Consider the following 26,591-nt stretch of genomic DNA (forward strand, 5'->3'; position numbering starts at 1 on the left):
TCAAAGGTCAAGTCCACATATAAAAATACTTCCCTGCACTCACTCTAGGTAGTATGGCTATTTCTTCAATAAACCTAGCTTTTAGTGTCAAATGTCCAACCCCTTTCACTGGCCTTTCTGTCGGTCATCAGGTTCTGTCAGTAGTTTAAAACCTCTCCTACTCCAGCACAAAACAGAAAAAAAATGTAATGAAGAGAAACAAACGCAAGCTGTAGTTCATGAAAAATCCCTAGAAGCCGGCAAGATTTGGGTCCTTTACTAATAAGAAGAGTACTGCAAAGGGCCCTACTCTCTCCATTTTCCTAGGTGTTAGTCATCTCTATACTCCTTCTGGACCTTCAAGCTCTTTCAAACTGTTCACCACCAGCACTGTTCTATTATTACACCACACCGTAAGTATACTCACCGAGGTGTGAGACCAGTAGGAGTAGTCGAAACTAAAGGACTTTGGAGCTTCCTTTGGGTTCTTTGGGTTAATAATACCTAGAAAATGAAAATGATTTGGTTTTATAAGTCACTCAGTTACATGTTCTTTAGTTCAACATGATGTTGTTTTAAGTTCAAAACATCCAAATCAGGGGCGCCTGGGTGGCTCAGTGGGTTAAAGCCTCTGCCTTCGGCTCAGGACATGATCCCAGGGTCCAGGGATCAAGCCCCGCATCAGGCTCTCTGCTCAGCAGGGAGCCTGCTTTCCTTCCTCTCTCTGCCTGCCTCTCTGACTACTTGTGATCTCTGTCAAATAAATAAATAAAATCATAAAAAAAAACAAAAAACAAAAAAAAAATCCAAATCAGTAAATTCATACCACTGAATCTGAAGAAGGCAATCAAAAAACAAAAATAATCACATTTTTAATAGGCAGGATCTGTATATAGAATTTAGAAGAATCAGACCATCAACATTCACTGGGTGCCACCAGGATTCAGAACACAGCCTGCTATACAGCAGGTGCTCAGTAAATATTTTATGGCTGAACCATGGTAAGTAAGAACCCAAAATTCAGAAATGGGCCACATAATTATTTGCATAAATATTTAAATACATTAGAAATAAAAATTAGGGGCCCCTAAGTGGCTTAGTTGGTTAAGCAACTGCCTTCAGTTCAGGTCATGATCCCAGGGTCCTGGGATCGAGTCCCACATCAGGCTCCCCCTGCTTCTCCTTCTCCCTCTGCCTGCCACTCCTCCTGCTTGTGCCCTCTCTCTGTCAAAAAAAATAAATAAAATCTTCTAAAAATAAATAAATAAATAAAAATTAGAAAATTACTGGATACAACTACCTGAAATAAATCCTTTTTAAAGACCTTATTATCTACTTTAGAAAAGCATTTGATAATTAAGTATTCATTGGAAAGACAGTCTTACTTCTGAAATCCACATTTGATAATGTTTTATATATATAAATATATATTCACATACATATATATGTGTGTATTTATATATATATATACACACACATATACATGTGTGTACTGTGTATGTCTACAGTGGAATCACAGACCACAAATCATCTGCCGAATGTTGTAGGCAACAAAACTGGTTTTTCTTTAAGGATTTTATTTATTTATATATGAGAGAGAGCGCCCACGAGTACAAGCGGGGGGGGGGGGGGTGCGCAAAGGGAGAGGGAGCAGTGTCTGACTTGGGCTCAATCCCACGACCCTGGGATCATGACCTGAGCCAGCCCCTAGACAGCAAAATTACTTTTTGACTGAAAAGCACGAAGCCTTACTGCCCCTACTGAAAGTATTTTTGGTGTGACAAACCCAGGCGCAACATACTTCAGAGACCGTCTGAACCCAAGGCTTAGCCTCCCTTCCTTCCTCGCACACGGAAAGCCTTAGCGCCTCCGACTGCACATGGAAAAGAATCTTTATGACAAGGCGGGGTCATGAAATCTCTTCAAAGACCAGACGTCTCAGCCAATCCACTTCTTTAAGGCACCGCCACATCCCAGGCTACCGGTGAGATCACGATGAAAAAATAACCTTCCAGGGCAGCTGCTGCTCAGGACACAAACAGCAACAGTTGCTACGGCGCTCAGTTCTCCCTCCCGCTGGGCTCCACACACTTCTCAAACCTCAACTGCTGACAGAGTGTGAACAGGCTCACACTGCACACAATCATGTGACAAGGAGACCCGGTTCTAGAAAGAACATCTCCCCACACACAAATGGCAACCTAAGCAATGAACCAAAAGGCACCAGGGACGAGACTTACATAATGGCCAACCTCAGGCAGCGCTAGAAGCACGGTGAGCCCTGAGCTCTGGGAACGTCCTGTGCACCAGCCCTCCCGCCACTAAGGCAGACAGAGGTTGTATCACCGTCACTGTACAGAGACACCATCACAAAGAGGTTCAGTAACGTCAGCAAGGCTACAGAGCTAGCTAGTGGCAATCCAGGATGTGGACTCCGATGGCTCGGCTCCAGAGCCCCCACTTGTAGCCAAGGCACCCATCTACGGGCTTACTCTTCGCCTCTATGTAGCGACTGCCAGGGCAAACAGAGTCAGGCATTTTATGCATATGTATACATACGTGTGCGTGTATGCACATGTCTACGACCACCCGCTAAAATTGCATCATAGGCGTTGTTTAAAACCTTCTTACCCAGGGGTGCCTGGGTGGCTCAGAGGGTTAAAGCCTCTGCCTTCAGCTCAGGTCATGATCCCAGGGTCCCGGGATCGAGCCCTGCATCGGGCTCTCTTCTCCTCGGGGAGCCTGCTTCCCCTTCTCTCTCTCTGCCTGTCTCTCTGCCCACTTGTGATCTCTGTCAAATAAATATGATGAAATCTTTAAAAAAACAAACAAACAAACAAACCTCCTTACCCACTGAAAACTAAGAACGAGGAGGATTACAGTTCCTGAAAGATGAAAGACTACCCACAAACTCTACCGAGCCAATAGAACTTAGCGTCACACTATGTGCGCCTGATTCAGGCTTCAGTGGCTCAGGGACAGAGACCAGGACAAGACACTGGACATGACCCCTCAAGGAGTCTTCACTGCTCAAAAACATGGTTAATATAAACACTCTCGAACCTCTAGAAAATTTGCTGTTACAAGACCTCGAAGCCATACTTTACTCAGTCTTTTAGCTACTCACTGGTGGGTACCAATTCTGCCAAGAACAACTTAAGATAGTTTCCAGTAGCCTCCTCTTTGTTCTCTTTTCCCTAGGACTAAGCAGCAGAAACACTACACCAGCAAGCAATTTTCTTGATCCACAGGAAATCCTTTTCCTCTTCCTCAAGATTCCCTCCTTCCAGATCTTTGCAGCTTCTGAATCTAAGTCTCCTAACGTACAGATTTGAACCCAAGCTGCCTTCTAAGTAACTGCCTGCATGTAGACAAAACTTTGTATTTTAACATAAATAAGTAAATCAAAATATAATTCTGAAGAGCTACTTTCATAATAGTTATGTCAAAAAAGATGAAATTTACCCACAATATTTAAAAGATTTTAATTCTTGGGGCACCTGGATGGCTCAGTGGGTTAAAGCCTCTGCCTGCGGCTCGGGTCATGATCTCAAGGTTCTGGGATCAAGTCCCACATCGGGCTCCCTGCTCAGCAGGGAGCCTGCTTCCTCCTTTCTCTCTCTCTCTGCCTGCCTGCTTGTGATCTCTCTCTGTCAAATAAATACATTTACAAAAATAAAAGATTTTAATTCTTATATGAAGGATATTTTACAGAAAACACCTTAGAACAATGTAAAACTCAACTCAGTTCTGTTGTTACCTGTTTGAGAGGGCAGTGTAAGCCCCAGAAGGCATGTATAATTTCTTTTTTTTTTTTTTAAGCTTTTACTTATTTATTTGACAGACAGAGATCACAGGTAGACAGAGAGGCAGGCGGGGGGTGGGGAGGTGGGAAGCAGACTCTCTGCTGAGCAGAGAGCCCGATGTGGGGCTCGATTCCATGACTGGAGCCAAAGGCAGAGGCTTTAACCCACTGAGCCACCCAGGTGCCCTGGCATGGATAATTTCTATATGTTAGCTGGAGAGTATTTAATAGGATAGTTTGTTTTGTATAATTCTTTATATTTATATATGTCTTGTACTATCTTGAATATATGAAATGATTCCTAATTAAAAAATTTGAAACTTTCCAACTCTGCAAACGAAAACACTGTTATAAAAATAAAATATCAGCAACAGCCCTTCACCTCATCAGAAGCCCATGATCTCTACCATTACTTCCAAGGACAATGAACTAATGTTTTCTAATGTGCCAAATGTTTTCTCTTTCTGAATTAATAACAGTTGAGATCTAACTTACTTCCTTCAACCTAAGAAACAGGATGTTTCCAATTATGACTAAAACGTGGTCGGGGGGGGTGGACACAGTACATGTAATGGGAAGGAAATGGGATTTGGATCAAAGGACCATTCAGAATATGTTAATATTCTAAACAGATGATGAACACGTAGTAAATATATTCAGAATTTTTTGTCACCTGGGGTACCACTGCACTGAGTCCTCCCTAAAACCGAGATAATACCTAGCTCACAGGATTAAATGAGTAAAACACTACACAAATGCTAATTTTCAAAAACAGGTACTTTTTGTTTTTAACTTTCTCAGTGTTTTGGTGGATATGTTAACCCTATTCCATGGTCCTTAAACCAAAATGAGTAAAGTTCATCCACTGACTGGTAAAGTAAGAATTCTATCTCTTGGCAAGAATCAAAGTATTGCATTGAGGTCCTACAGCTGTGTCCCCGAATCTCTGGTGTCCTACCACATTATAACTCCCTTCAGTAGGGGTGCCTGGGTGGCTCAGTGGGTTAAGCCTCTGCCTTTGGCTCAGGTCATGATCTCAGGGTCCTGGGATCAAGTCCCACATCAGGCTCTCCACTCAGTGGGGAGCCTGCTTCCCCCCCCAACCCACCGCCTGCCTCTCTGCCTACTTGTGATATCTGTCTGTCAAATAAATAAATAAAATCTTTAAAGAAAAAAAGAAAAAGAATTTATTGTCATGGGAGGATGTTCATCTAAAAAAAAAAAAAAAATCCCTTCAGTATATGTACCATGTCTTTGGGGATCCCTCTACAATGCATGTCCTTCTTTTGCTATGTATAATTCTAGTATCGTTAAATCATTAAATCCTATACCATTTACAGGAGCATAAAAAGAAAAATGAAAACACTGCATACCTATGCAATTTACACATAAAATATCAGTTCATTTCATCAACTTTCAGAGAAAGAATATAGAGAGAATTGTATTACCATAAGATGTGGCAATATTTAATATGATGGTTCTCTGTATCAAAGTCAACTGAACGAAGAAAGCACTTAAGAATGAAATAACAACAAAAAAAAAAAGAACGAAATAACAGGAATTAATATCTTCAACATATAAACTATTTTCACCAACATAAAAGCTGTTACAAACGTAGCATGCCTCCCAGGGCCACGTGTCATCAGTATGCAGGCTTTATTTAGGATAAATCACCACTTTTTCTGCAAAGAATGGACTCCAGGCATATTTTGAGGATCCGAGTCAGAACATAATTCTGTTTTAAATGCTGTACCCCTCATATTGCTTTATTTCCTATAAAGTCACCCTTCATGACACTTTTCAAGGCCCCTTTTAAGCATCTTCCAGACCCAAGGCCTCCCCCCTCCTAGTGAGACTCCTCTGGACACACAGTATACTCCAGACCTAGACCCATCTCCACAAGCAACTTTTTTTTTTTTTTTAAAGATTTTTATTTATTTATTTGACAGACAGAGATCACAAGTAGGCAGAGAGGCAGGCAGAGAGAGAGAGGAGGAAGCAGACTCCCTGCTGAGCAGAGAGCCCAATGCGGGGCTCGAACCTAGAACCCTGGGATCATGACCTGAGCCGAAGGCAGAGGCTTTAACCCACTGAGCCACCCAGGCGCCCCTCCACAAGCAACTTTTAACAGATGATCTTAAGAGTCATCTCTGACTTTCTTCTCTCACACCCCACATCTGACTTATCCTGTCAACTCTACTTTCGAAATGAATCTAGAATCCCGTGACTTCTCACCACCACCACCATCACCGCCCTGGTCCAAGCCTCCACCTCTCTCACCTGGAAGATGGCAGTTAACTCCCAGCGGGGCTCCTGACTTCCCCCTGCACCCCTGGACACTTATTCCTCACACTGCGAACTGCGGTCCTCTTCTCACAATAACCCAGATCGTATCCACGTCATGCCTCCGGTGAACATTCCGACAGGTTCCCAACATACACTGAAGACAACTCTATTCCCTCTCTGACCTCCTGCCCAGTTACTGCAGTAATTCACCCCTTACTCCAGCCCCGCTGCCCTTCTCACTGAAGATATATACTCTCATTTCGGGGCCTGTGCACTCTGGTCCTACCAGGAATGCTCCTGTCCCAGGTATCTGAACAGCCCACTCCCTAACCTCACACAGGTCTCTGCTCAAACATCGCCAGAGAGAGCAGATGGTCCTGTTCTGACCATCTTACTTAAACAGGATGCCTTCGCTCTCCATCTGGTTACCTCGCTTTGTCTGCAATGCACTCTAGACCACCTGACTTACTCTGAGAGTCACTGGAATGTAGGTTCCATGATATGAGAAATTCTGTTTCATCTACTGCTATATCCCAGCTCCAAGGAGAGCACCTGCCACATGGCAGATACTCAACGCATACCCAAAGAACCAATGACTATATTAGTTTTCTCTTTCCTTACAGATGGTTACTTCTTTGTAGCTGGAAACCATGACTCCTCTTCTGCATCACTCACAGTGTTGACTTCATAAGTAGGTGACGCTGATTTGTGGACTGGTACTTAGATATCCCAGCACAACCTGCCTCTTGAGTCTTTTCTCCCTGAGCAGCCAACTGACTCAACTTCTGGCCAAGACAGTTCATCTCTGGGAGAGGAGGAATCTAAATTTCTATTTCAGTGGTAGAAATACAACTTGTAGGAAACAGCAGTAATAGGTAAACAGGGGACATAAGGAAAGATGACCAAGTTTTAAACTGGAAGATGTTCTGATGGGGGTCACCAGAAAAGATAAGGACAAAGGAAAATATAATGGGAGGCAGGAGAGTGGGATAGCTCTTGGAAATCTCTCTTTTCCCCCAGGTGTTTAGAACTATCTCTCACTGTATGCATTTCACAGGAAATATGGAATCTCAGATCAGACACACCTACCACTTTACCACTCAAATTTATTGCTGTGACGTTTTCTCCAGTATTCTAGATATAACAAGCTTGACCTGCATAAGGATTTTTTTTTTTTTTTAAGAACAAGTCCATCTTCCTGATCTTTCCGCCTGTCTTCCAGCGGTCCCTGACCCTCTGCCTTCTCTATCTTTACTCATTGTGCTCAGCTTTCCAAGCCTCCCAAGTTAGAACTAATGCTAGTTTCCATGTTAACATTCATCTTTCTCAAAAGCAGCATTCCTGGGGCACCTGGGTGGCTCAGTTAGCTAAGCATCCAACTCCTGATTTTGTTTTGGGTCATGATTTTATCATCATGAGATCAAGCCCCACGGTGGGCTCCACTGTGGGCATGGAGTCTGCTTAAGATTCTCTCCACCTCTGCTCCCTCCGTCCCCTGCAAAAAAGCAGCAGCAGCCCTACTGCAAAAGATCCCAAGATCCTATTTTAAGAAAGGAAAAGTTAAACAGCACTTTCATTCATTGGGCACATTTATTAAGCACAAACTATGTGCCAGCAATGTGCTGGGAATATAATGGCAAGCAAACCAGTTATTTCTGCCGTTCTAGAGCTAATAGTCAAGGGAGGAGACAGACATATAATCACACAAAATAAGTAAACACTTTCAAATTGTGATAAGAGCCATGCTAGATAAGCATGGAGTTCTAGAAGAAAACAAAAACAGGTATGTATAAAAAGAAACTTTGAAGAGAGGTGATTTTTGAGTCAGTAAATTCTGATTTGAGAAAACGGAAAAGGCTGGCTGAGGATAAACAGGAGACAGCTAGGGAAAGTGGAGATAACCACAGCTAACACTTGTTACATGCCTGCTATGTTCCAAGCGCCGTGTCAAAGCAGTACATGTTTTCCCTCACTGAGTCCTTAAAACCACCTTAGGTGGTGGGCACTATTATCAACTCCGTTTTACATCTGAGGCACCGCAGAGAATGCACCTGCCCCAGCTGAGAGGCTGGACTACGGTTTGGAACATGCGGCTCCAAGGCTCCAAACCACTGGGCAGTGTGTATCCCAAGCCAGGAAGGGAGCCCTGGGGCAAAAAGACACATGTGGCATCCGGATACCGGTCTGGCGGGTATGTCTCAAGTAAAAGGAAAAACAAAGTGCTTAGAAAAATCACTAAAATCTCGGAGTCAAATCACTGATAGACCTCAAGGAGTTAGTGAACCCTTGGGCAATGAGAAGCCACTGGAATGACTTGATTCTCTTTACAGACTACAGTTTGGAGAGTGGATTGGAAGAAGGCTTGAGTGGAAGTATAGAGACCAATTACATAGAACACAACAACCACTGCAGAATGTTTGGGAACTTCTGCTTGCCGTTTATAGAATGACTCCCATGACAACTGGATTTGGCATCAGAAATCCATGAGTTCCACTATGTAGCATTTGTCGGGGCAGGGGGAGAGAAAGGCCCATTCCTTTAACAAAAACATTGTGTCTCTTGATCCAAAACTGAATTTTGTCTTACAGTATGACTCAATATTCAATGATCAAAATACAAGTTGACCTAAAAAGAGAAAATACTCTGAGAAGGTAATTCAAGCACAGACCTTAGTAACATTTAAAGAAAAGCAAGACCACAACTGTGGCCAGAAAAAAAATAAATAATAATGATGAGATGTAGGGCCCCTGGGTGGCTCAGCCAGGGCAAGCATCTGCCTTTGGCTCAGGTCATGATTCCAGAGTCCCAGGATCGAATCCCACATCAGGCTGTCTGCTTCTCCCTCTACCCCTCACCCTGCCCTGCTCTCCTGCTCTAATAAATAAATAAAATCTTAAAAACAAAAACAAAAACGATGAGCTGTCAATCAGCTAACTAATCAGAGACCAAATTCTGTAGGGCTCTGCGCCCAAGGTGAGGGTTTTTAGATTTATTCTAGTAACACTAGTCACAGAGGATTTGAAGCACCGAGGTGACGATCTGATTTACCTTTCCCAATAGGACTCTGCTGCTGTATAGGAACAGAGGCAGAAGCAGAAAGACAGAAGCTACTGAGCACTGACTCAGGCTAGAGCAGAAATGGTAAAAAGCAACAGGAGTCAGGACATACTATGAAGGCAGAGGGGACCGGACTTACTGATGGACTGTCCTATAAGAGAGACAGACGACCAGAGTGACTCCAGTATTTGGTCTGAGAAACTAAAAAGAATGGGTGAGAATGAAGGAAGGGCCACTTTAGGTGCCCAGGGAGGAGAAAACAACAGTTCTACTGAGGACATGTTAAGTTTAAGATACTTCTTAGGCTTTCAAGTAGTGTTAGGTTAGCAGCTGGGTGGAGAATTCTAGAGATCTACAAAGAGGTCAGTCCAGGCTGGAGAAATTAATCTGGGAGTCACTGCCACCTCATGACCCTTTAAGCCTTGAGCCTGAATGAAATAACCTAGGGGGTCTGTCTTCTCTGGAGACAGAGGAGATATCGAAGGAAAGAGGCAAAATCCTGGTGCATTTTTATCCTAGGAGGTGAGGACCAGCGGAGGGAGAATGGCCTGGGAGGGAGGAAGGCAATCGGGAGAACACAGGGACTGGACAGCCACGGGAGGAGACAGAAATGTTTCACAGAGGAAGTCAAGCTTTGCTACATATTATTATGACAATGCTGATTACCACAAGCTTCTCCGGCCCCCTGGAGGAATGAGCCTTTGTTCTAGGGATCTCCTGACTTCCGGGCAAACAACTCTGTTCACCCTCACCTCTGTGCCTCCGCTCCCGTCACCATTCAGATCTCATGTAGCTTCAAAGCTGTTTTCTTAAGTCCCCTTCACGAATCAGAAAGGCAGCGTCAGCACTGAGAGTCTGACCAGACTTTTTCCCCAGTCCACAGGGAAGAGCATCTTGGTTTCTCTCTTCCTATGCCCTACACGTCTTTTCCCCTTTGTCTTTAAAGGTTTTATTCCTCATGCTGTAGCTGACACTCATTACCTTCAGGGAGCGAACAACAGTGAGGAACAGGACAGCCACTTTCACGCGAGGGCTTACCTGAAGACCCTCATCCCAGATAAATGGAAATGCCTTTCAAATGATTATCACAAAATGTTCCACGGCTGTTAGTTTACTGATGAACCATAAGACCATCTTCTCTTTCTTAGAGACCCTTCTAGTCAAATTGGCCTTATAAAGTCTGTTAAGTGCCAATTTTACCACCTTTTTCTTTGCCTTCTTACCAACTTTGTTACTTCAGCATAAAGATGCAGAAATAATGTTTTAATTACTAAGCCCCAGAAAACAAGGCAGTCAAAACAAGATTTGTACTTAAAAACCTTTTTATTCTCCAGAATGAATTTGTTTATCTAATTTCTCAAAGTCTCTATGTAGCAATTATACTGCTGTTGGCAAACTATGAAAGATTTTGCCCGCAACTACAATTAACTTATCATTGTGCAACACTGTAACTTTATATTAACTTTTCTAACAGCAATGTTTGCAGCTTGTTAAAAATCCCAGTGACATCTTCAATACGAACTTCCTCTTCCAAAAGCTTCAATGCCCAAATTTTTTTAAAAAATTGCACACACTAAAGCCATTCTGTACACCTATTCCAAAATCATTAAACCAAAACCCATAAGCAGTTCCTTTCCCTACCTAGAATAACATATTTCTAGAAACATATTAAAATGATATAAAAGCATATTACCATAAAGTATAACCGAGCAGAACTATAACCATAAAGATCCTTCATCACTTAAAATAACAAACTTACATTCCAAATCCTATAAACAATATAAGTGTACTATATGTGTTCACTATATACTCAATCCCAAAGTATTAAAAATAAATATACACACTGGGGGAAAAAAAAACCCTCCTAACTCTATAATGCCACAATGCATCAAGTGGGTATAAAATTAATATGCTAGCTAGAACAAACATTTTGTTTTAAAGATTTCCTTTTCTTTAGTAATCTCTACACCCAACCTGAGGCTGGAACTTACAACCCTAAGATCAAGAGTCATACACTCTACCAACTGAGCCAGCCAGGTGCCCCAAGCTATAATAAACACTGACCAAATCCCCAGTTAATAACTACTCCTAAGTAAATGTTGAGTGACTGGGAAGGGAGATGCTCTGGAAGGCCTAGCTCTCCCCTCAGTCCAGTGGCACAAAGTTAGTGGAACTAGTAATAATGCCCTTGTTATTCTTAATTACCCTGCATCAAGAAGCGTCATCAAAATAAATTTTAACCTAACAGTTAAGTTCAAATCACACACAGAGAGTACTTCTACACAGAAGAGTAGAACTTACTATTTTGAGAGGCAAAAGGCATACTGGACAGGTGTTAAGAGAGAGGTTCTGGAGTCAGCCAGCACAAGTTCATTTCCTAGTTCTCCTAATTCCTACACCTGTGACCACAGATAAGTCATCTGTAAAACGGGGGAAATAGGAGTATCTGCCCTAGGATTATTGCGAGGACTAAGTGAGTTAAAATCTGTAAGTGCCTGACTGTGGCTGGCAGAGCTTAAGTGTTTATTACTGTTTTTGTTGTTGTTAATTACTAATCATGGTTTGGTTTTCCCCCACTAACAGGCATTTAAAAAGCTGCTTTTGTTTCTTCGTTCATCCATTCTGCCTCCTCAAGTTTATTCAGAGTTACAAAATGAACTCTTGGTATCGGAGCGGAACAACGTCACAAGGAAACAGTAAATGTGACAGTGAGTCCTTCACACAGAGCTTCTGCTAATTCTGGCCACACGTTTTTTTATTCTGCCAAAGCAAAAAGGCTCCCCAGACATTCCCCTACCTTTCCTGGCCCTATCCCTCAATCCTTCAGATGTCTCTCCTAGATGCTTTCATGAGTCACCACACTGCTGTTATTCTTTCTCTCTAAGGCTCTGAGAGCCTACGGGCCTCCCAGCTTATGTGTGCTGAATAACAAAAATCTAATTTCTTATAGATGCTCTCAAAAACCTGATTTCATCTTTCTTTTTCTCACCATCTGTATGTACAGAGCATTCATCCCTAAGCAATGTAACTAAGAACTGTTTTTAGCTCACTGGAAATGATTTTGACAAAAGAAAAAATTGTTAATACATTACCAAGAATGAAATCTAAATACGTACCTTGCCTAAATAACCAGATGCTGCAGGCCCTTCCCTGTTCTCACTCACAGCTCTCCGACTCTGCTAGCTCGGATAGGTTACAGCACTTCACAGTTCACTAGGCAACTACCAAGAGCAATCAGCACCATGTTATCAGCATATGGACTTTTCAAAATCAACTCCAGTACCTCTCAAGGAAAGGAAAAAAGAAAAGCCTGGGGGTGGTTGCTTTCCCTTCAGGAAAACAAAAACAAAAACAAAAACAAAAAATGCATATATAAAACCCCCATGAAGTACAGTTTGGATTTAATCAAGACAACCTCAAAAGACTAGAACAATATGATGCAAATCAGCACAGAGAGAGGACTAGGTTTCCTAGGAGATTTTAGCTGGGCTTCTTCTCTTGACTGTTTCAGAATCTAGATGGCAGATTTTTTAGGTATTTGAAGAAGCTTAAATTATAAAATGTAACAGAAAGCAGCTGTAAATACACAATACCAAAGGTTTCCTCCAACTTGGGAAGAGGTATAATTGTTTCTGCCTTTAAATTTACATTCCCATTGAAAATAACAATTTAGGGCGCCTGGGTGGCTCAGTGGTTTAAGCCACTGCCTTCGGCTCAGGTCATGATCTCAGGGTCCTGGGATCGAGTCCCACATCGGGCTCTCTGCTCGGCAGGGAGTCTGCTTCCTTCTCACTCTCTCTGCCTGCCTCTCTGCCTACTTATGATCTCTGTCAAATAAATACATAAAAAAAAAATCTTAAAAAAAAAAAAAAGAAAATAACAATTTAAATACCAAAACTCACCATGAAAAAAAATGTTGAGTAACTTTTCAAATACCATCCTCTGCAGTATACCTGATTCCATCTGATGCTCACTAGCAACCCTGGGATATGGGCTAGGCAGGCACTAGCAACATTTCCACTGAATAAACGAAAGACTTAAGGTTCAAATGTCTGATCCCAGAAGAGGAGCTAAAAAATGCACGCTTCATAAATATAACAGAGGACCATGTAGCCGCTAATATCACATTCTTAAAGAATACATGGGGAAATGTACCCAATACACCATTTAGTAAAAGGCTGGAGGCTTTACAAACGGAGAGGAGGGGTCAAAGAACAAACTCTAGCTTTTATTCTGAAAGAAATGAGAACCATCTTAGAGTTTTGTGGGGAGAAAACAAACAAAAACCAAAAAACAATCTGATTTCCATTCTAGAAGGACTGCTCTAGCTGCTCTGTCCGAGGGAATCGTAGAAAATGGGCGCTGAAGCCCGAAGACTCGCCAGGAGGTGACTGCGGGTAGGGGCAGTGGAGGAAAGAGTGGTCGGGTTCTGAGCATCTTCTGAGGCAGAGCTCACAGGCCTTTCTGACGGAGGCAAGAAAGGAGAGAAGTCAGGGGCGATTATATGATTTTTGCCCTGAGCAACCACAAAAACAGAATTTCCATTGAGTTGAGGGAGACTTCAGGCAGAGACTGAAGAGGACATATCAGGAACTAAGTTTCGAACACGCTGAGTTCGACATGTTTATCAGGCAGACAGAGATGCCAAGTAGACAGCTGCATATAAACTGCCTTCTAGAAACAATTCCTTCCCTTCCTGTGTGGGCTCACTGTCTTCTTTACAGCAGGCCTAAGAAGCAGTTTTAAAGCTCAATTATTTGATAATAGGGGATTAGATAAATTATGCTTTATTAATACAACAGAACACTATATATCCATGACAATCACGTCCTTGAAGAATACCTAAGAAAAGATGCGCTGGGGCGCCTGGGTGGCTCAGTCATTAGGTGTCTGTGTTTGGCTTGGGTGGTGGGATGTTCTGGGATGGTTCTTGGGTGGTTCTGGGATGGAGCCCCACATCAGGCTCCCTGCTCAGTGGGTAACCTGCTTTTCCCTCTCCACCTTCCCCTGCTTGTGTGCCCTCTCTCACCGTCTCTGTCAAATAAATAAAATCTTTAAAAAAAAATGTGCTCAATAAGTTAATGATAATTTATCACATCTGAAAGAGGGTACATTCAGGGATACATTCCAGGATATCAGCTTTGAACCTGCCATGTGAGACACCATCATGTCAGATGTAGAAGAAAATACAAAGTCTGTTTTGGGCCTGAGGAAAAGGAGGCAAAAGCTGCTCGGAAGGCTGATGGGGGAGAGCAGAAGGTCAGGGTGTAAAAAGGTACACAGCAAAGTCAGGGGCCAGCAGACGGTGCTAACCTAAAAAGGCCAGCCTCAAAGACCATCTAACGGCCATTCTAACGGACAAACTCAACTTCAGTCAACTCCAACTGCGTGAATGCGGTATCGTTTCTGGGGCCCCTCTGCTCCCCAACCTTAATCCCACCCCCGACACACACACACAACCCTCACTGCTGGAACTCCAAGTCTTGATTACAGCAAAAGTGTTTCATTTCAAAATTTTTAAAAAAGTTTAATGCCACTGGTACCCACATGGATTTCAGTAGATTTTACTGAGCTCCTCCAGGGCCACAGAAGCCTCTCGTTGCTACTTATCTTCTTCCAAGCAGTGACCAAATGAGTGTCATTTAATCAATATGTACATGCCACTTAACGAGTAAACATGCCTCTCTTTGGAAAAAGGACTGAAAATATCTAGAAGGATTCAGAAAGAGGGGGCAGGAGAAAAATTTCATGGGCTTGTCCCCATCACACGAGAAGCCCTGGTCAATGATATAAACAGGCATCGTACATGGTAGCTCTATTTGCAGGGTGAAAACTTTGTTTTCTCCCTTTGTTTGTATACTTTTCAAATTAAGTATTTAGTATACAAATAGTAGATAGATTCATAAAATTTATAATTTATAGGGGCACCTGGGTGGCTCGGTTGATTGAGAGTCTCACCCTTGGTTGAGGCTCAGGTCATGAGATCAAGTCCCATGTTGGGGGTCTATGCCTAGCTCAGAGTCTGCTTGGGACACTCCCTTCTCCCCCCCAACCTCCATCCCCGACTCCGTGCACATGCACACTCTCTAAAAATAAATAAATAAATCTTCATATATACTTATTTTTTTTAATAAAATGCACAAGCTGTGACAAGAGGACAAAACCCCAGGTACCCACCAGACAGTTACAGAATAGGATTCTCACCTCTGCAGCTCCCCTATCCAACCCTCCCAGATCTCTCTGCCTGCTGTCTCATCTCTGAAGCATGCTGAATTTTGTCATTACTGCCTTACTTTTCCTCATAGTTTTACCCGTGTGTTTGTACAGCATAAAGAATACAGAGAACAGCTTTGCATGCTTTGAAATTTATATAAATACACCGGTTTCTTTTTTGAGTTGCTTGTACAGCTACAGTTTGTTTATAATTTGTGTGTGTGCACATAGAATTCTTCTCTACTGTATTCTACTTTATGTAAATCTACCATGATTTATTTATCCATTCCCCTGTTGATGGATTCTGGGGTTGTTTCCAGTTTTTGCTCTAAGAAAAAATCATGCAGGGCGCTTGGTGGCTCAATCGCTGGGCGTCTGCCTTTGGCTTGGTCACGATCTCAAGGTCTTTGGATTGAGCCCCGTACTGGGCTCCTGCTCAGCGGGAAGCCTGCTTCTTCCTCTCCCACTCCCCCTGCTTATGTTCGCTCTCCTGCTGTGTCTCTCTCTGTCAGATAGATAAAATCTCTTTAAAAAAGTAAAAAATAAAATAAATAAAAATTTTAAAAAAGAAAGAATAAGAAAAAATCATGCTGCTAAGACTTTAAATGCCTGGGTATTTGGCACCTGGGTAGCTCAGTCAGTTAAGCATCTGACTCTTGATCTCAACTCAGGTCTTGATCTCAGAGTCATGAGTTCAAGGCCCACACTGGGCTCTATGCCAGGCATGGAGCCTACTTATTAAAAAAAAAAAAAAAAAAGTCTAACTGCCTAAATCTTCATCAGCAGTTTTAGTGACTCAGTGAAATGGTGGCAGGTTATAGAGACACATGACTGGGCAGAAGTCAGATATGCAGCTCCCAGAATGCATCCTGAGAAAATGCAGGTTAACAACGACTGAGCAGTCCACCTCTACAGTTAGAGCACACGGTGTGGAGGTGGAGAAGTCCTGCTGAATATCTGGCCTTATCCTGCATCTCTAGCCACACGAAAGCACTCTGGATACTGTTTTATGGAGTTTACACCTCAGTCTGATCGAACTAATTATGGCTTATCCCAGAAGAGACTTAAGGAGACTTCATTCTGATTATTGGTTAGAAAACACATTCCAATTTAAAAGAATTCCTTTCAAAAGTCTTTCTTTTCAAATGGTTTTTTTTTTTTTTTTTTTTTTTTTACTTATTTATTTGACAGAGAGAGAGACAGATCACAGGTAGGCAGGGAGGCAGAGAGAGGAGGAAGCAGGATCTCCGAGGAGCAGAGAGCCCGATGTGGGGCTCGATCCCAGGACCCTGGGATCATGACCTGAGCCGAAGGCAGAGGCCCTAACCCACTGAGCCACCTTTCTTTTCAAACCTCTACTTTGTTCCTTCCTCCATTCCAAATTTTCATTAATGGACAGGAAGTCATTCTTTGTATCAGTTATGATGTGCAGGATTTCATTTAGAAACGTACATCTGTGAATAAAAAAGCCTTTAAAAATGTACCATGTTAGTAATTAACAGGGGGAAAAACTGGGTCCCTTCTATTCCACTAGTTTGGGGCATTAAAACAACAAAAAGACCTTGGAAAAGAGAAGACTGATAAATACATGAAGGAGACTTAGCAAAAGGCCAGCTAGAGACACATTCCTGTGGTTAAAGGCGAAGCAAACGCCTACAAGTTAATCACCTAAAGGACCATGTGGGAGCCGGCTTTACCTACCCTCCTGTTTTTCTGAGGGGAATTCATGCGGTTTCAAAGTCTCCACATTTACCATTAATGTGAGCAGTTCAGCCATTAATTCTGCCCCACTTTCCTTTTTAAGAGTAATTAGACAATTAAAAAAAATGCTTCCAAAGTGGGAGAAACTTGGAATATAACGGGATATTTTTAAACGAAGACATTTGTATGCACGTGGCTCTCCAAAATGTCAAAGGCAGTAACATTTATCTGTGCCATGGAAAATATTCTCTCTGAGACCAGAAAGTACTTAAATAAAACTGCTACTACTCAGTTTTCAGATCTGGCACGTTCCCTAAAATACTCTTCACCCTCTTCTACTTTTTTGTAAGAGACCTTATGGCAGGAACATTCCACTGCATTCCATGTGCAATCAGTTATAATCCCTATGAGCAACAGTCCAGACCAGCCTGCCGGCACAGCAGTCTTTTAATGCAGCTAACACATGTGGCTAAAGCAAATTCATTTCATTTTTTGCAACAAAATGCACGCTTTCTCCCAATCTTAAGCCCAACTTTTTTTAATAAGCCATTAATACTTTCTAACAGAGCAAGCAGTTTGTTTAAAGTCTCTCATATAAAATTATTTGGATTATATTTTAGTCAAATTACTAAGAAATTGCCATATAAAATTGAAAAGAGAAAAAAAAAACATTAGTAGAAAACTGAAACCACCAAAAAATCTAGAGGAAAAAGTCTCTTACAATTAATTAGTTTTCCAAGAACAATAACTTTCAAAGGAACCAAAATTACCCCCAAATTTCTGAGCCATAACAAAGTATTTAGCTAGGAAACCAACCCTACTTTTTCCAAAGCTAATTCATCAAATGAGGATTTTTGTTTCAGTAGACTAATGTTAATTTAAGAGTCACAAAATTCTGGGGGTGCCTGGCTGACTTAGTTGGTAGAGTATGCAACGCTTGGTCTTAGGATCATGAGTGCAAGCCCCACACAGGGGATGGAGTCTACTTTCAAAAAATGTTAATAAATAAATTAAATAGAAAAAAAAAAATAAGTGTTGGGGAGCCTGGTGGCTCAGTCGTTAAGCATATGCCTTTGGCTCAAGTCATGATCCCAGGATCCTAGGATCGAGCCTAGGACCCTCTCTCGCTGTGTCTCTGTCAAATAAAATCTTTTTAAAGAATTAAACAAGTAGGAGTAAACTCCACTGCACCTGGGTGGCTCAGTGGGTTAAGCCTCTGCCTTCGGCTCAGGTTGTGATCTCAGGGTCCTGGGACGGAGCCCCACATCAGGTTCTCTGCTCAGTGGGGAGCCTGCTTCCCCCTATCTCTCTGCCTGTCTCTCTGCCTACTTGTGATCTCTAGCTCTGTCAAATAAGTAAATAAAATCTTCTTAAAAAATAAAAAATTAAACAAGTAAATAAATAAATAAGTGTCACAAATTTCTCCTAAATGTTTATATGCAGAGAAGCAATGTGGTATAGCCAGATGGTCAGGAATACCATATCTAGTCATAACACTAGTAATTTTAAAAAGTTGCAATTCAAAAATTTTCCAAAAACATACTGGATGTTTACTTTAAATCCTCCTACTCCACAAGGTCCAGCTGAAATGCCCTATCATCTACAAATCTTACATGTGCCCTTTGCCAAACTCACATCTGCACTTTTAAAAAACCCTTGTTTTTGGCAATTATCACTTTGATCACTTTTCCTTTGTATTGGGCTTATTTCAGTATGTCTTGTGTCTTCTTCCACATACTTTTAAAACTCCCTCAAGGCAGGATCCTATAGTATATACAACTCTGTGATTCCTACAGACTAACAATAGAGCAAACTCTCCAAAGAGAAAGGAAAAGGGTAAGGCAGAGCAGAACCACCCAGCCCGCTGTCTACAACAGTTCTGAACAAAATATCATAGAAAAAACATTTGGTAGTTCAGCACTGTGCTTCACCTGGTCCAAAGACTGGTTGTCATATGATCAGTACAATATCCCCAGGCCTAGTGTAACCAAATTACTACTTTTAATATTACTACTTTTAATAAAGACTAGGTATTTCTTCATTAATATTTCATAAAAAGATAACTCAATACATCCAATAATTCTGGAGAGATTTTTATGGGAGATAAGATTGGTGAAAAGAACTTACATCTTCACAAACTATGAAATTTACAGCCCTGTCCTCAAAAGCTATATAACTAGTTTGCTACCGACTGTCAACGGTAACATCTGACATTCTTCATCCAGAGTGAGTATCATATTTGGGTAATTTTACTTTTTCCCCTAAATCGACAGTATTTTCTCTATAATCAAAACAACAAGGTCAAAAAGAAATCTGTATGTCTTAGAAAGAATGAGCTCTAACATCTTTTTTGTAATCCACTAATAACTTCTTAGTGAGCTTTTAATCCGTATGACAAACAAACAGCAAAGTCAGAAAACCTAGCAGACTCAGATCCATTTTTCAAACTACCCAGAACTACAGGAAAACGTCCAGTTTTACTACATACTATAACAGTTTTCTTCTTCTAGATGGTCAGTTGATTATTTTTTTAATGTTCTATTTAGTACTCAGCATATCATTATATACATAGTAGACACAATTAACTTACACAGATATTCTTTCATGCTAAAATCTCAAAGGAAACAACTATTACAACTTATAAACATGAACTATATTATTCAGGTAAAACATACACTGCTGGGGAAAGGGGTAAGAAAATAAGTAAATAAAACATACGAATCAGTCAAGACTGAAAAATAAGTTAATATTATAACTTACCACTAATTAAAATGATAAAAAACTATCTTAGAAAAAGATGTTGCTGCTTACACCGTCTCTGGAGGGAAATGAAACACAAGTTGCTTCTGAGGAGAGGAATGGGTTGGTTACATGATAGGTGAGAAGAAGAGTTTTAACTGTATATTTTTTGCAACTTTTGACTTTTATACCATGTGAATGAAGGTTCCACTTAATCACAAAAACAAAAACTGTAGGGGGGCACCTGGGTGGCTCAGTCCTTAAGTGTCTGCCTTCTGCTCAGGTCATGATCCCAGGGTCCTGGGATCCAGCCCTGAGTCTGGCTCCCTGCTCAGTGGGAAGCTGCTTCTCCCTCTCCCACTCCCCCGGCTTGTATTTGCCCTCTCTCATTGTCTGTCACATAAATAAATAAAATCTTAAAAACAAACAAACAAACAAACAGGGGCACCTGGGTGGCTCAGTGGGTTAAGCCTCTGCCTTCGGCTCAGGTCATGATCTCGGGGTCCTGGGATCGAGCCCCGCCATCAGGCTCTCTGCTCAGCAGGGAGCCTGCTTCCCCCTCTCTCTCTGCCTGCCTCTCTGCCTACTTGTGATCTCTGTCTGTCAAATAAATAAATAAAATCTTTAAAACAAACCAAAACAAAACTGTGGGGAAATGAACATAATGTTATTTGACTTTGACAATGAATATAAATTTATAGCCAATTTAAGATGTGGGCATCTGCCTTTATAAAATCTAAAATGATTTGTCATCAAGGAAAAAAAACTAGTATCATTATTTATATATATATATTTTTTAAGATATTTTTTATTTATTTGACAGAGAGATAGAGAGGTCACAAGTAGGCAGAAAGGCAGGCAGAGAGAGAGGGGGAAACAGGCTCCCCGCTGAGCAGGGAGCCCGATGTGGGGCTCGATCCCAGGACCCTGGGATCAAGACCTGAGCCGAAGGCAGAAGCTTTAACCCACTGAGCCACCCAGGTGTCCCGTATCATTATTTATATTAATAAAACTTTTCCATTTGTTTTTGTTACATAATAAATTGATTTTTGTATTTAATGAATGTGGCCTTTTAATACTTATTTTCTACTTACAAGTTATTTTAGTAAGATTTGTAACGCTATAAGGAAAGTTGCAACAGATACCCGTCACACTGGGGATTTTTCCTGGGTAGTTCAGTATGCAAAACATATCACTGAGAAAAGTAGTTCTTTTTAGTATTAATTCTGACTCCTGATCCAGGATTTTCTAAAGTCTACCTTTTTAAAGAACTTGTGATATATACCAGCATTTTTAGAGGCAATGTCAATAGCCAAAATGCCTCTAAACTAAGTTATGATTAAACACATTTTGCAGAGAGAAAGAAGAGCTCAATAATCAGGATTTACTGGGTTTACTTCAGCAGCACATATACTAAAATCGGAAGGCCACAAATTAGCATGGCCCCTGTGCAAAGATTTAGTTACATACTCTGTAAAATGTAACCCTTAAAATGAAACACAAATAATAACATAGTTTAAATGAGTGACATTTAAGAGCATAAACATTTGTTCTCAGGGCACCTGGGTGGCTCAGTTGGTTAAGCGTCTAACTTCAGCTCAGGTCATGATCTTGGGGACTCCAGTGGGGAGTCTGCTTGTCTCTCTGCCCCTTCCCACCCCCCCCCACTCCTGCTCTCTTTCAAATAAATAAAACTGTTTATAAATAAACAAACATTTGTTCTCTAGTTCAATTACAAATCTAGCTCAAACTTTAAGGAGTAAATGATCAATATTGACCTTTCTTAAAAAACTTACATTTTTTTCCTTTTTTTTTTTTTTTAAAGATTTTATTCATTCATTTGACAGAGATCAGAAGTAGAGAGAGAGGCAGGCAGTGGCGGGAAGCACACTCCACGCTGAACAGAGAGTCTGATGCGGGGCTCGATCCCAGGACCCTGCAATCATGACCTGAGCCAAAGGCAGAGGCTTTAACCCTCTGAGCCACCCAGGCACACCCAAAAACTTACAATTTTCATACCCTATAAAGTTCACCTTTCACCCATTTGAAGCGTACAATTCAATACTAAACTTTGCATCTTTTTCTTTTACAATTACTCATAGGATATAATTCATGGATTCATATTTTTATTAAAAAAAAAAACTCTAATAAAGAGGCAAACTCATACTAACAGAGAACAGAATGCTGGTTACCAGAGGGTAGGGATGGGGGCAATGGGGAGATACTGATCCAAGGATACAAACTTACAGTCCGGAGATGAGTAAGTTCTGGAGACCTGATATACGGCATAGTGACTACAGTTAATAGTAAGTATTATGTTCTTAAAATCCGCTAAGAAATAGATTTCCAGTGTGTTTTTTTAAGATCTTATTTATTTATTTTCTGGTCAGAGAGAGAGAGCACAAGCATGGGGAGCAGCAGGCACAGGAAGAAGCAGGCTCCCCGCTGAGCAGGGAGCCCAATGCAGGACTCGATCCCAGGACCCCGGGATCATGACCTGAGCCAAAGGCAGACACTTAGCTGCCACCCACGTGTCCCAGATGTCCAGTGTTCTCACCACGCACACACAAAAAAAGGGTAACTATGAGAGATGACAGATACATTAATTAGTATGGACTGTAGTAATCATTTTGCAATGTACACATACATCAGAACATCACACTGTACATCTTAAATACATTTTATTTCCCACTGATAGAATCCTCTACAGAGAACACTGGCAAATGGAATAGATAAAATCAGAATGATTTCTCCAACAACTCAGAATTAACTTGTGTGTCTGGAAGAGCAAGGATTCTGCTTTATCATAAAGTTGTATGTTTCAAGATAATACTACTTTAATAATTTGCCTACATTACTTTAATAATGTAATAATTTAATAATACCACTACTCTAATAATTTGCCTACAGAGGGAACCCGAGTGGCTCAGGTGGTTAAACATCTGCCTTTGGCTCAGATCATGATCTCAGAGTCCTGGGATGGAGTCCTGCATTGGGCTCCCTGGTCAGCAGGGAGTCCGTTTCTCTGCCCCTCTCCTGGCTTGTGTGCTTTCTCTCTCTCCCTCTTGCTCACTCTCTCCCTTAGTAAATAAATAAAATCTTTAAAAAAAAAACCTTAAAATAAATAAATAAAATCTTTAAAAATAATAATAATAATTTGCTTACAGATCCATATCAAGGCATTATTAATGCAAATACAAAATAAACCAGGTTGGGGCGCCTGGGTGACTCAGTCGTTAAGCATCTGTCTTCTGCTCAGGTCATGATCCCAGGGTCCTGGGATCGAGCCCTGCATCCGGCTGCCTGCTCAGCAGGAAGCCTGCTTCTCCCTCTCACACTCCCCCTGCTTGTGTTCCCTCTCTCGCTGTGTGTCTGTCAAATTAATAAAATCTTTAAAAAAAATTAAAAATAATAAACCAGCTTAAGTCATTTTCACCTAAGCAATTATATATGAAGAAACTAGAAACCAATGACTTAATTTCAATCATAAATCATCTTATTTGTAAAAGAAAGATAAGCAAATTATTACTTAAAATTTTAGTAATAAATTTATAAATTTATTATCAATTATAGCTATATCTGCTTTTCAACTCGAAGAACCATTGTAAGGGAAGAGAGTAAGTTAAAACCGTCTTGGCAAGCCCAAGTACCATCTAAAATCAAGAAAGGAAAATAATCTAAGAGCCTCCACAGATACATTTCAGATCATGATTAAGTGAAAAAAGAAAACCCTGCTTACACCTTTATTATCATTAAGATTCAACATAATAATTCTAGGTAAATTAGTGTAGTTCTCCAGGGATTTCTCACTTGTAAAGAACAAAGAGTCCATATTTCAATATGCTACAGCAAATATCACAGGGGAAGCATCTAGTGGCTCATTCAGAGTAGCGAAGTTCAAAATCTGACTATCCAAATGTTTATTTATTCTGCTCACAGTAAGGGAAAAGAGAAAGGACGGGAAGATGAGATATAACTGACAGAAAATAACATGTACTCACTGGTCGAGTTGCCTTGCATCTGAATGATGCACTTGGACTCTTTGCTGGTCTCCCGAGAATTGAAGGGCCGAACCCGCACAGCCACCTTCACTGAGGCTCCCGACATTCTGATGGTCTTGCTATATATATATGTATATATATGCAGTCCAGAAAGAAAGAATCAAATCTTCTTTTGAAGTTATGTTCAAGTTTCCTGTAAAAAGAAAGCAATCCCACACAGATAGTCAGAATTAAAGAAAGCATGGGCTACCATGAGCATAAAGGCTACTCTCTTGCCTCAGGACTATTTCTATTTCCATTTCGAAAAACCTAATCCCTATTCTTCTCATAGATCTTACATTCTCAAAATTTCCAAATAGAAAATTAAAGACAAACTTATTTTCCTATTCTATTATCTCTTTCCCATACCTAAAAAGTACCTAAACTTAATAATAAAATAATAACCATAATAATAAATATAACTGCAAAGTAGCAGGCATCTTTCTTATTCTCTGTTTTTCTGGATCAATCTTCAGTAATATATGAAAAACACCATATGTTTATCTGTTAACTTCCCAACTGCAAAACCCCTTATTACCTTCCTTTAAAGAAATGCTCTGAATTTACTATACTTCAACTGCAGTTTGAAACATTCAGTTACATGATATATAATTAAACAGCAAAGGACACAGGTAAGTTTAAGCAGCTCCTTCCATTTCTAAGTACCCAGGGGTTCCTTGAATTTCCACATGTACCTCATGTGACCGTCACAACCATCCTTTACAATGAGCAGAGAAGTTTCCAGAGAAGGTTCTACCCTTGGATGTGCCAATGACTCATGGCAAAATCAAATCACTACGTTTTCACTACTTAATGAAGCCACAGGAAGAAATGTGAACATTTTTCAAAGGAACGGTTTCCTTCCCAACAGAACAAAACAAACACTATTCAGTGAAAGAACCCATGTACGTAATCTCCACCAGAAACGACAGATCTCAATCTGCACTCTATCCATTATATAAATGTTTTCAAGAGGAAACAAATGAAAGAAAAAACTGAAAAAGAAAACCACACATAAGTCCAATTGTCAGGGGACCCCAATAAAACTTCAATTTCATTTTTCCCCACACAATGAAATAGAGACCTGCAATCCTAAACCACGCTGCACAACTACTAATGCTTTTCCAATAAGAAAAGGCAAAAATCAAAACAAAACAAAGTAAAAACCAAAAGCCACTCCCTACCTCATTACCCTTATTTTCTTAAGGGCACTATTTAAAATTCTTGTTTTTTGGGACACGCCTCTTGTCCATCTCTCACACCTCCATCCAAATGCTCAGAGTTCTTGTTTGCTACCACTCAGACGAGAGCCTGATGAAAGGCTCAGACGTCCGCTGAAGGAGTGAATTAATGCACTGCAGCTGACCGCTGAGCAATATGGGCTCGAAAAGCACACGTCCATTTGCACGTGGATTTTTTCGACAAATATATTTTCTCTTTGTTATGATTTTCTTAACATTTTCTTTTCTCGTTTTTGTAAGAATATGGTATATAACACGTGTATACCATACAAAATGTCTGTTGATCAACTCATTATGTTATCAGTAAGGCTGATACTATACCAACAGTGGGCTGTTAGCAGTTAAATTTTGGGGAATCACGAGTTATATATGGATTTTTCCCCTACATGGGAGGAGGGGAAAGGCACCCCTAAGTTGTTCAAGGGTTAACTGTATATTTCCCAGTTTGAGAAGTATCTGTTCAAGTCCTTTGCCTGGTTTGCTGACATTTTTTGGTTTTGTTTCAAATAACTGTAATATTTATTGGTATTAATCTTTTTTATATTTGCTGTGATGTTTTTCCAGTCTGTTTCCCATTTTATTTAGCATTAAACAGATGGTTCTTGTTTAATATATCAAACATTTATTATAATCACATTTATCAAATGAAGCTTGGAGTTATTAACTCTCCCAGTCAATAGAGCATCACCCATAGTCACTAGCTGAGTACTCTGCCAAGAGCGCACGGTATTCTGAAAAAGCAACACAGAACACACTTCAATCCCCCCACCGCAGGGTTCACCGTGATATACAGCCACATCCGAACACTTAACACGCTCCATTATCTTCTCCCCCGAGCTAACAATCTCTGTCAATCTTCCTATTTCCATCTGACCTCATACAATAAACCTTGCAGTCAGGTGTGTTTTTTTTTCTTTGAATCCTTTTATTAGTATTAACATCATTGATATACAGTATCAAAACTTTTAAAACACAAATTTGCATATTTCTATCAATTCGTTCCTCTCATTCCCATCCCCATTGGCATTACCCTAACCCAATGCCACTGCCTAACCTAGTCCTCACTATGTCATGCCTAGCATATACTTGCAATAGTGGAACTGATCTTTGAGCTTTTCATTTGAATCCAACAGTCCTTACACAGGGCTGCACAAAACAACCACACAAGGGTCTTGCGAAAAGCAAATAAGCCTGGTATTTAACAGTTCTGAAATAGGAATTCTGGTTTTTCATTCTCTGAAGATTATGCTGCAAATCTCTTAACCTTGCTGCAATATTAACCTTTCTAAAGCATGACTTTCTATTTCACTTCCAAACTCAAGAATCTTCTCTTATTCCCCATGATTACAACATTAAGACCAAAGTCAAGGCACTCTGTGTTCTAATCAGGCTCCTTGACCATCCCTCACACATGCTCTTTCACATTTTCTAACAATTTCTCCCTACAGTGGGCATGGGAATTTTCATTTTTCTCCTATTTGATGGGCCAGCTGTAGTCTTACCTCTTCCTAAATGACTACGCAAATACTC

At 40.7% G+C, this 26,591-nt stretch overlaps 1 protein-coding gene across 11 annotated transcripts in view; it reads right to left on the reverse strand.

The window, feature by feature from the left end:
• KIF1B (kinesin family member 1B) overlaps positions 1 to 26,591 on the reverse strand; it is a 140,946-nt gene that overhangs the window by 100,196 nt on the left and 14,159 nt on the right. For all 11 annotated transcript variants that reach the window (XM_045998415.1, XM_045998394.1, XM_045998409.1 and 8 more), the window contains exons 2-3: positions 23,782 to 23,974; positions 407 to 483 (exon numbers count right to left, since the gene is read on the reverse strand). In XM_045998415.1, coding sequence (XP_045854371.1) covers positions 407 to 483; positions 23,782 to 23,887 — 183 coding nt within the window. In that variant the 5' untranslated portion in view covers positions 23,888 to 23,974. The remainder of the gene's footprint in view (positions 1 to 406; positions 484 to 23,781; positions 23,975 to 26,591) is intronic.

The sequence above is a fragment of the Meles meles genome, chromosome 1, assembly GCF_922984935.1.
Source record: "Meles meles chromosome 1, mMelMel3.1 paternal haplotype, whole genome shotgun sequence".
NCBI classification, from domain to species: domain Eukaryota; kingdom Metazoa; phylum Chordata; class Mammalia; order Carnivora; family Mustelidae; genus Meles; species Meles meles.